We start from the raw sequence: 12,370 nt of genomic DNA on the forward strand, positions 1-12,370 counted from the left end.
TGATAATGTGGTGATGCCTATGAAAAAAAAAAAAAAAAATTTTAAACAATTATTTTTTTTAAATGCTTTTTGTCTGCTGGAGTGATCTAATCATTATGTGATGATCTGCGCATAAATTAACCAACTTTTAATTCAACTGAAAGTGCTCAACAATAATAAACAAGTTTCTTATATATATATATATATATATATATATATATATATATTTTTTACATGGTGGTCACCACTTATTAAGGCCCAGAAGCCACTCAGGGATAAGGATTATTGCAAGTACAGTACGTTAGTGTGGAGATTTGATGAAGTGTTTACTTAAGGGGGCGGTTCATTAGGAATTTTGTTAACGTTGGACTTGAAGACATCCAAGTTTTAGTCAGGTGGGAAGCAGGCAGATGGAACAGAGTTCCACAGGTGTGCAGTTCTAATGCATGTATGGGTGTGGTTCAAAGGCTAAGGAATAAGAGTCGAGAGTTGTATGTTTTGGTTTTGATTCTAGCTGATGGCACCCAAGTCCTATATATATTATTTGGTTTTGATCTTAATATTATATATTAGGTTTAATATAATAATCAATAATAAATATGTAACCTGCATGAATTAAAATATCATATTTAAGCGTATCTTATGACCGGGCAATGCCGGGTCTCCCTGCTAGTATTGTTATATTTTCGTATATAAGTCAAATGTGATTTTTCATAATATTTTTCAGGCTACATTCCATACACCATTCTCTGCTCTGGGTCAGTCGCCTGAGGGTTGCTCTTCATACATCTTCCCCAAAATCATGGGGATGGCCAAGGTAAGTTTTTGTTTCTTTAATGGAGATTTCAATTTGATAACTTTTTTTTTTCTTTTTTCTGTCGTGCTTTAATTTGAAATAGTATTTTTGTTAGTCTGTAATACTAATGTATCAAGTGGATATTTAGATGGTAGTTAAAAATATTTTTATCAGGTTTTTTTTTTTTTTTTTTGTTTACTTGCCTCCCCATGAGGGCGGAGTTAGACATAAGGTCAGTTTTTAATGTAGGAGGTCAGCTCCCCAAAAGGGGCACTCTAGTCAGTAACAAAAATAAAAAATGTATCAGTCATGAAGGATCACCCCTCCACTAACCGAGACCAAAAAAGTGTAGTGCAGCATCTGAAGAACAGATACTACACCCTGATCCTTTGGTTATATATATATATATATATATATAAAATAAAAATCTTGAAGTCGAAAAATCTTTTTTCAAATTTTCAAAAACCTTTTAAACTTGTAAGGAAATACAGAATTTTAATTATTCGACAAGGAGTACAAATAAAACAAGAAAATCCTTATTCCATGGAGTTTCGAAGAGGGAAGAGGTTCACAAAATATACGATAAAATTTTACAGGTTAATGCATTAGAAGAAACAAATAATATGATGTTTATCATATTTGTATAAAAAGTCATTTAACAGTTTATAGGGATTCAATTTGAATGGTACAGCGAAAAACATGAGAATGTGCATATGTATGTGTGTATATATATATGTGTGTGTGTATATATATATATATATATATATATATATATATATATATATATATATATAAAAAAATAAAATAAAAATTACAAATAAATTTACCAAAATGATCCAAGATGGTAAAATTAAAGTATATTATAAATATTAAAGAATTAATATTTATAAGTTATCTCAGCCAGATGTAAAAGCTTGATAAAACCAAATAGGAGATAGAGCTTATAATAGGAGCAAACAGTTAATAAAACGTGTTAAAAAACACTTTGAAATGAGTTAAAAACATATTTAATCTGAAAAGGAAACACTAGATAAGTGGATAGTCCTTAATCCGCAAAATACTTTCCTTCTCATCAGAGGGTAGGAATTAGCAAAATGTGGGATCAGATTTCGCATGCAAAAGTATTTGATGAAACAAGTAAGTCAAAGATCTTACTTGATAACAAAAAATATTCCCTCTGCTTCACTTTTTTTGTTTTCAAGTAAGATCTTTGACTTACTTGTTTCATCAGATTAAATATGTTTTTAACTCATTTCAAAGTGTTTTTTAACATGTTTTATTAACTGTTTGCTCATATATATATATATATATATATATATATATATAGCATTCCGAATTTTATTGGCTTGTTATAATTGATAATTCGGTTCATATACCAATAAATTTTAAGTCATCTTTTGTAATTGAGCATTTATATATTGTTTTAACAAAATCAAGACATCAAAGAATGGATTGATAACAAATAGTGTATTTCATCGTATTTCACTTGTTTCAAGACCATTTGGACAAATTCAAACCCTATATCGTTTGAAAATTTTCACCATAACAGCCTATCATCAGACGTTTTGAAATAAAAAAAAACACTTTTACAATGAACAATATGGAATCCATTTCCCTTTTAAGGAAAATTATGAAAATTATGAGAAAATATTTTACCTACATCTCTTCTTTCCAGGTTTTTTTTTAAAGATTTTTATATTTACCTATTTTCGTATCTCTATTTTAAAAAAAGGGGGAAAAAAAATAGAATGATATAAAGTTTGGATTTGTCCGAATGGTTTGAAACAATTGTTATGAACGATGAAATACACTATTTGTTGCTATTAATACATTCTTTGATGTCTTAATTCTGTTAAAACAATATAGGTATATATATATATATATATTTCAGAGGAAACATAATTTAATTTAAATACCCAAAAAAAAAAAACAAGAAATGGGCAGGTGAAATTAAAATTTTCCCTAAGGCCTTATCGTCTGACCCTCTAAGAGGAAACGTCAGAATGATAGATTAAAAACTAAGAAAACGAATGAGGGAAGAGGGGAATTTTGGTTACAGTTGGAAGAACAGTGGAGAAAAAAAAAAAAAAAAAAAAAAAAAAAAATCTCACTGTTCAGGTGGTTTTAAATCAATGAATATCTCCAACTGATGTCTAAGAATCTTTTGTCTACACAGGCTAGTTGGAGATATTCATTGATTTAAAACCACCTGAACAGTGAGATTTTTTTTTTTTTTTTTTTTTTTTTTTTTTTTTTCTCCACTGTTCTTCCAACTGTAACCAAAATTCCCCTCTTCCCTCATTCGTTTTCTTAGTTTTTAATCTATCATTCTGACGTTTCCTCTTAGAGGGTCAGACGATAAGGCCTTAGGGAAAATTTTAATTTCACCTGCCCATTTCTTGTTTTTTTTTTTTTTTGGTATTTAAATTAAATTATGTTTCCTCTGAAATTTCTCCTTCCATTCTGCTGTACCAAAAATTTACATATATATATATATGGAGCACATTTTACACTGCAATGTCTCTGCCAGCTGTCATCTTGGAGCCTGGGATGGAATCGTGCTACAGCTGGGCCTGCATATGCCTACACAAAATGCATATCATCAGGTGAATCATATTAAAGACGTCCTCTCAGTACCTTAGCTACATCTTTCTTGTATTTCTTCATCTCCCACGCACTATTATTTATTCAATTTATTTTTCACTTTTTTTTATTTTTGTCCTCATCGTTTCTAATAGGCATCGGAGTTGCTGTTCTTTAACCAGAAGATATCTGCCGCACAAGCACTAGATCGTAACCTTGTTACTGAAGTGATTCCCGACGGAGTTTTTGAAAAAGAGACAGCGGAGAAAATGAAGCAATATGCAGCTTTCCCACCTCAGGTAACAAAAAACGTTTATATTCTTGGAAAACAAAAAACGAAAACACCAGATCAGGCTGTCTAGTGGCTTCCTGAGATGAAATGCACCTACATTAAACTTCTGTTTTTGTTTTCTATTCTCGTTTGTAAAACTTAATTATGTTCTGCAAAAACAAAAACAACAGCCCCCTTCCCCTTCCTTTTTTTTTTTTTTTTTTTTTTTTATTCCTTCTCTACTTCCCAACCCTGTCGGTGGGGCATTAGAATACACCGACTGTCCCTCTGCTGAGAGTAAAAGCCTCTCAAAGGGGCCACCTGTTGGCCGTGGTTGGTGACCCGTAATGACTCAGAAAAGGATCCTAGTGGCTGAGCAACTGATATCTAGGGAAATTAAAGATATCAGTTACGACACTCTACTTTGGCCTTGTACAAGGCTAGATGGGCGATTGGAGGGGCGCGATCCGTTCAATTGGATAGTTACGTCCAGCCCTAACACATCAATTTCTATCAATTTCCTCTAAACCGTAACAAATACAGTTCTACCCTATACCACTATAAACTATATAAATATTTTCCCCTCTTTTCCATGTGTAGAAGGCGGTGGCTAGGTTCAAATGTGCCAAATGATTAAAGTCATGACATGGCTGTATAGTGCTGGAAGTTGACATAAATGACTTGGATTGTGTAACTAAAGGATTATGGGTGCTCATGCCTCCCATTTGGGACATGTATACTGTCTATGTAACCCTGGCATGACAAAGCGAATGGGTTTCCCCCTTAACATGCCCCAATATTGGACTCCAAGGTGGGTGGGGAGCATAAACAATGAATTAATATATATATATATATATATATATATATAACTACTTCAAACAAACAAATAAATAAATTAAATAAACATGAATATACATAAACGATCACACACATATATGTATATATACATATATATATATATATATATATATATATATATATATATATATATGTGTGTGTACACATAGGTATATTTATATGTATAAAAAAAAAAGGAGAACGTCTACCTAAAACCACTAACCTAGTTCTAAAACAGATCCTTTATTTGATAAAATGCATGCCCATTGGCTGATAGGAAGGGGCGCGGTGGATACTAGAAAGCTGATTGGCCAACTAGAAATCCTCAACATATATAAAAGCAAGAGGCAACCGCACAATTCGCGCATAAGCCTGACGAATCCTATAGTTGGATCAAACGCAGAATATTCAGTGTAGCTTAATCGCCATATATATTTTATAAATTACTATATATATATATATATATATATATATATGGCCAAGTATAAAAACTCCAAGCGCCAACACGTTGACTCTGATAGTTCAGATAATGAACTACATCAAACATCCGTAAAATTTATTGTATTGGAATCCACCGAAGAAACCAAAATAACTGACTTATCACCGTTTAGACATGAGATTATATCGGCATATATTACCCAAAAAAAATGTAAAAACTTAAAAAAATAAAACCCTACTGGTGGAAGTGGAAAGAGAAAAACATGCCACTTTTCTCCTAGGAATGAAAACTTTTCACAGCATAAATATTAAAACTTATCCACACAAGAATCTGAATACATCCAAAGGTGTAGTAAAATCGAAAGACCTATCAATGTGCACTACTGAAGAGATAACAAAAGAACTTAAAAATCAAGGAGTAACAAACGTTAAAAGAATTACAATAAAAAAAGAGAATCAGGCTATACATACGAACACTTACATTATGCAGTTCGATAGACCCACTATTCCAAAAGAAATCAAAATTGGGTTCAACATTGAAAACGTTCAACCCTTTATACCAAACCCACTTCGGTGCTTTAAATGCCAGAAGTTTGGGCACCATGAGGATGCATGTAGGGGATGAGCAGTGTGCGGCAGATGTGGCCAGAAAGATCCAGACCACACTGTCAGTGACTGCAATCTTGATTGCAAATTGTGGAGAAAACTATCCTGCTTATGCTAGAGCATGCAGAATCTGGAAGAAAGAAAAGGAAGTAGTGTCAATAAAACATACCAAAAACGTCTCCTTCCTCGAAACCAGGAAAATAGTAGATGGATACATGAAGAAAAAGGCATACTTTCAAGTCACCTGAAGTTGTATATCATCCAACATCACTAACTAAGACTCCAAATACGAAATACTAATAAGCAAATTGTTACAATTGGGACCAAACGAATGCCCTAAATTTATAAATGAAATCAAACCAAACATATCATCAAAAATTAATCGTCCCATTAAATCATCAACTAATGTTACCAATAAAACAAATTCTCAACCAAAAACAGAACATCCAAGAAAACAAAGTCAATCAAAAGAAAGACCACAAAAATAACCAGTACGTCGTGAAGATGCTGAAAAAGATGAAATTAAGGAAAAACAAAATCAGTTAAAAGAAAGACCACACAAGTCATCAATACGTCTTCCCTGTAGTGAAAAAAAACACACTTGAAAAAAAAAACATAAAATGCATCTACCAAAAAACAAAATAATATAAAAAAATTACCACAAACAGAAGCCACTACTACTACTACAAATAGATTTATGAAATTAGAAGACATGGAAACTGAAGTTACTCCTCAAACCAAAGAAAATCATCATGAATTACAAGATAATCCAATGGAATTGCCATGGATTTAAGGCAAATTACAATGAAATTTTATTGTTGCAAACCAAATTTAATCCTTTGGTTATTTGTCTCCAAGAAACCTTCCTTAAGAATGAGGACAATTTGAATATAAAACACTATCAACAATATAACTACATTCATAATACAGGAATTAGAGCCTCTGGTGGTGTATCAGTATTCATTAAAAATAACATACCCCAGAGCCAAATTGAATTAAAAACAAATTTGCAAGCGGTTGCCATAAGAGCAACTTTACACAAACCGATAAGCATTTGTTCTTTATACATACCTTCACATGAACAAATCGATGAAAAGAAATTGGAGAACTTAATAGAGCAAATACCCAAACCCTTTATTTTCCTAGGGGACTTAAATAGTCACAACACCTTATGGGGATGCAAGGAAACTGATAGAAAGGGAAAGAAAATTGAAAATCTAATAAATAAAAATAATCTATGCTTGTTCAACCAAAAAGAAGCCACTCACATCAATCCAACAAATGGAACGCTAAAATAACTGGATGCAACATCGAATACTGTTCCCAAAATAACTGGATTCGGCATTAAATAACCCACAAAGGGTTGATATGCCGTTAACCCCCCCCCCCAGCCCCAAAAACAATGAATAAATGGTCAGAAATTTTAACTGTAAGCATGAAAAATACATGAGACTTAGGCTGAATAAAAAGAATGGTTGATGTGGCATTTTATCTACATACCTATGAAATTGTTTTTTTCTCACACTGACATTGATATTAAAAGCCTATTATTTCTATTTAAAAATTATTAAAATGAACTAAATATACTCAGTCATGGATATGCAAACAACTACATGAAGATGAACTATTTTGCGTATTATTTTGAAAAACGAGCGTTAATTACTTATTAATTTTTTATGGTTTCTTATTAGATGATTCACGCTAAATTCTATTTATGCATAGTTTCTACATTATGCATAATTGCGTAGTTGGGCTCAACTTTCTTCCTGATTTACATCAATGATCTCTCAAAACACATATTTAAATCATTCGTGGACACCTATGCTGATGACACGACCATCTATGGCAACACATTAAGGCCGTAAATGACAAAGTTCTCTCTGATTCTCTCTCCTCTGATCTAGAGCGCCTGGTACAGTGGGGGAAAAAGTGGCTGGTTACTTTTAATGCATCTAAAACCAAGCTCCTATCTTTAGATCATCAACGCTCTGATCCCCATCTGGCATCAATTGAAATGGATGGCTCTCGTCTAGGGGAAGATAAGCTTCTGAGATTGACCTTTACTCCTGATCTGAAATGGAACATGTACAGCAAGTCAGTTGCCAAGGTCGCTGGAAAAATGGTAGGATCCTTCTACCGCTCCAGAAGATATCTCATTGCTGATGCAATTCTCTATCTATGTAAAAGCTGATTACGTCCAAGGATGGAGTACTGCTGCCACATTTGGGCAGGAGCTGCTAAAAACACTCTATCCTGCCTTGACAAGAGTACAAAATAGGCTTTGTGGTTTATTGGGGGATGCCCTTTTCTCATAGATTCGAAAAAGTTGTCAAAAACAAATAAATGTTATCGAAGGCAAGATAAGTTACTTTTCTTCCAAACTGGATATATTTTTTGTGTTTTTATTTAATGTAACATGTTTATTCAGCTAAAAAAACATACAGTGTTTACCGATGTATTGGAAAATTCAAAATGGTGCCCGACTTTCTCTTTAACACAGTAAGTTTGGGAAAAGGTGTTGTAAATAATAAACTAGACAAAATACTATTAAAAACACATCGAATATATGTCAACTTATGTCACGGTAACATATATTGAGTGAGTTTCTAACAGTATTTTGTCTAGTTTTATATTTATAGCACCTTTTCCCAAACTTACCGTGTTAAAGAGAGAGTCGGGTGCCATTTTGAATTTTCCAATACATCGGTAAACACAGTATGTTTTTCGAGCTAAATAAATATGTTACATTAAATAAAAACACTGAAATCATATCCAGTTAGGTAGAAAAGTAACTTATCTTGCCTTTGATAACATTTATTTGTTATATATTTGTTTTTTGACAACTTTTTTAAAACCCAAATTGCATTCGTCATATCTGAGGTTGCACCGATCGAAACGTTGTGAAAATGACACTCAAGATGAGAACAGTAGTCCGAAGAATCCAAATAATACGAATAATCAATCCTCATCTAAAAAATTTAGAAACTTTTTCAATCTATCTTATGTAAAACAAAATAAAGGTGGGGGGGGGGCAAGAAAACAAAGTGACTCGGTAACACGCTAAAACAGTCTCCAAGGATTCTCCTACAACAGACTGTCTGTGTTCTCCACGTAGCCTACTTTTTCGTCACTTTGCAAGATCACTAGTAGACAACAAAAGTTGGGGGCACCACCATCTTGATTCTTTCTACACCCCCCCCCATCCCCCCCCCTCCTACAGCTTGAGTCCACATGATGCCCACACGTGCGGATACTGTAATGATGAGCTCTTTTCTTGGTTTCCACAATTTTCCCTACATGCTGTAAACAGTTCCAGTTCTTTTTATGAAAAACTAGCATGGCTACCTGGCGTTGCCCGGAGGGAGAGAGAGGTGGTATGCTAAAAATAATTGCGCCCTCCCCCCCTCAGCCCTAAAACAAAAAAAAATGAACTTTTTTTTTTGTTTTTTAGGTCCTGCACTATCGATCAAACTACGGCCCTTGTTCCATCACCACAACGTTGCGTTCCTGAGCTGGTTTACAAGTACATTGATAGACTAGTAGTATTTGTGCCCCCTTGACGTTCATACTCGCCGACTAACCAGACAAGCAGCAAAATCTCACCCCTTCACTGTTTAGGTCTCTAGATGCCGGAAAACCTTTTACTATAACAGTTTCTTCCATCAAATTTGCTAGAGTTTGGAATTCCCCCCTCCCCCTGTTTCCTGCTTCTACAACTGTACTGACCAGCAGAAATTTAAATGTAATGTTATCAGGCATCTAGCTACTCAACTTCCCACATAGTCCCCTGCTGTAAAACGGTTCCTTACATCCAAGTGACAACACGTCTTGTTTGGGGTTAAAAAGAGTTTTTAAATTTAGTACTTGTTTACATCAGTGATGTTTTAAACCAACACATTTCAGGTGAAAACATTATTACGTACTTATATGACGAGATCCCTGGCGACACCAGATGATCTTGCTTTTCAAATAGAGGAAGAAAAGATGGGAGAGGATGAGGCATGGTTAGGGGGGGGGGCCATGCTGACACTTGGTCAAGGAAAAACAGATCTTTATGAGAAATGTCCAGAAGAAATAAAATATTTCAATGGGAAATAAATAGTTATCGCTTATCACATCAGTGCCGGGGTGGGGTTTTTAAGAGAAAGACAATGAGAATTGTTCCTATATCACGGCTGTTATATATCTGTTAACAACCGAAAGGTTGTTTTTAAAACCTCTGTTGAGCGATATGAAAGACAGCTTGGGGTGAGGGGTCACCGCCAGGCATTGTTCGACCTGGGGTTACTAATCATGCCTAATTGGTAATAAGTAAAAACGTCAGTGCAGGTGGGGGTTGAGGTTTCGTAGAGATAAGCTCTAAGAGAAAAGAAAGAATAACTCCAGAAAGGTGGAAGGGGAATTTCTGATTTGATAAAAACGATTGGCTTTTTAGAGTTAGGGTCCTTTTTACTAGCTGGCATCGAGGCGTCCACATCGCTCTCACCCCGGCTAGGGGGGGAGGGGCAAAACCCTCATAAGAGCTAAGTTGAAAGGCTCTTGTTCTTAGCTGGGAAATCAATTAGAGGAACTTAAGTTATACAACCTGCATCATGAATCTCGGATCAAAGAACTCGACTTTAAACAAATGTAAAACGATTTATGAATAATTATTTTGTTTCGTTATATAAAAATGACCCAGAGTTTTTCTTTCTTTCTCGATTGCCGGCTTGAATGAAGATGCAGTTTATTTCAGGTATGCCCTGATGCCAGATGATGAAAGAGATAGACTGGATCCAGCACGGAGCCAGAATGACGACCGAAATCCACAATGTTGCCACACGGAATTAGGGTCATACACATTTCGCGTGCCCTGAGCAGCAGAAAGATATTTTCCAGTGACCAGTGAGTCTGGTCACCCTTGAGGGGTCCACCACTAGACAAGTAAGAATGTAGCCCTGCTGGGTTGCATCCATGGTACTGTGAACTGGGAGCGACGAACACGGGCAGAAGTACATCACAAGTATGCTCCCGTGAACCAGGATAGCGACGGATGTGGCCCAGCCCTCGGTCGAGTGAGGGTGTTAGGGTTATACTTATGTTTCATGGCAAATATAAACGATTATGAAAAATGGTCAAGTAGAAAAATAATTACAAGTAAAAAAATCAAATTTATTTATTACTAGCAGGGGTATCCGGCGTTGCCCGGGTGGATAGAGGTGGTATACTAAGGATATTGAACAACCTCCAGCCCTAAAATAGCAGCGACTGCCCGTGCGACCACCATAAAAAAAAAAAAAATTAGCCGCAGTAGAAAAGGAGGTTAGAAAAAGCTAACATGCTGTCTCAGCCATAATGACTTATGATGTCACGACGGGTCGAGATAACAGTTTTTAAACGCACCTTGAGATTACTAGGTGTATGACTTGCAAAAACATTGACGCAAAAATGACCCCCCCCCCCCTTGCAAAAAATGACCCAATTGACCAACACAGAATTAATGTTTTTAGCCGATTTTTAGATATTTTTCATCCGAGACATTGATCTTTCTAACGATACCAATTTTGTCATGTCTGATGCATCTGTCAAGTTTTTGGCAGACACACACACACACACACACACACACACACACACACACAAAAAAACTAATATATATAATTATACTTTATATAATTGTTGGCAAAATTAATCTGGAAAAAAAAAAGAAGAAAATGAATGTTTAGTTGATGTTTCAGTGTCTGTTCTCTTTTCTTTCTCTTTTTATGTAGAGTTTGGCGAAATCTAAGATGTTGTGTCGGCAGTTGGAAAGTGATCGTCTGCACCAGGTCAACAAGGTCGAATGTGACTTGCTGGTCGAACGCTGGCAATCGAAAGAATGCGAACGTGCCATTATGGCCTTCTTCAGCCGCAAAGCTAAAATCTAAACCAAATGAGAAATGCCTCATCTTGCATCCAAAAAAGATATCACCGTTTGCTTTCTGAAAATCTATTTTGTAGTAAAAAAAAAAATTTTTTTCTATTAATTGGATTATTTGGTCTACCGTTCTCAGATGAGAACGGTAGACCAAATAATGTAAATTAAGAACCTTCGTTTCGTCTCGGAAATTCTGAAGCATAAAAAAAATGATAAATATAGAATAAACAGAAACTCGATTGAACAATATCAGGTGGACTTTTTACATTGGTAACATTTGTTTAACTTGAAGTTCAATTTTTTTTTGTTTGTTTGTATAATATATGAACGCCAAAGGAATTTTTTTTTTCAAGTCGGAATACTTATTAATCTTAGATTTAAAATCCTTCAACAGAGACATAGTTCTTCAGTTTTATTATTTTTGGTACTTATACAGTTTAATCAAGACATTAAAAATGCAAATATCGAAAAAAGTTTATTCATTTATTTTCATCAGGTATTTTTTTTTTTTTACAGCAAAAAAAAAATTTGTTTATTATACTGAGCAAAAGTTCGTTTTTTTTTTTTCTTTTTAGGAAAGAAGAAAAGCTAGTATTAAAGATGGGGAGGGAGTGTCGCCACTTTAAATTGAGTTATCTCCCCGTGGCGTTTCTCAAAATCCAAACAAAAATTTAAATAATTCAAAGATGTCTACCTTCAACGTACTGTCCTAAAAATGTGTTTTTCTGCTGTAAAAAAACAAAAAAAAAAAACAAAAAAAAAACAAACTACTCGATCAAATTAAATGAACTTTTTTTTTTTTTTTTGGAGATCTTCAGTTCAAAACATGCGTACAATATAACCTTTTTTTTTTTTTTTTTCGATATTTTCATTTTTTAATGTCTTGATGTACAAGTACAACAAAAAATAAAACTGAAGAACTCCGTTAAAGGATTTTAAATCCGAGATTAATAAGTATTCAAACTTG

General features: G+C 34.3%; 1 protein-coding gene across 2 annotated transcripts in view; it reads left to right on the forward strand.

Moving 5' to 3' along the window:
- Positions 1 to 12,170, forward strand: part of LOC145268834 (enoyl-CoA delta isomerase 2-like) — a 65,455-nt gene extending 53,285 nt beyond the window's left edge. For both annotated transcript variants that reach the window (XM_080124495.1, XM_080124496.1), the window contains 3 exons: positions 707 to 796; positions 3,514 to 3,657; positions 11,258 to 12,170. In XM_080124495.1, the coding sequence (XP_079980621.1) occupies positions 707 to 796; positions 3,514 to 3,657; positions 11,258 to 11,413 (390 nt within the window). In that variant the 3' untranslated portion in view covers positions 11,414 to 12,170. The remainder of the gene's footprint in view (positions 1 to 706; positions 797 to 3,513; positions 3,658 to 11,257) is intronic.
- The last annotated feature ends 200 nt before the right edge of the window (positions 12,171 to 12,370 follow it).

This window comes from Euprymna scolopes, chromosome 44 (assembly GCF_053919585.1).
Source record: "Euprymna scolopes isolate OS-2025 chromosome 44, ASM5391958v1, whole genome shotgun sequence".
Classification (NCBI taxonomy): Eukaryota; Metazoa; Mollusca; class Cephalopoda; order Sepiida; family Sepiolidae; genus Euprymna; species Euprymna scolopes.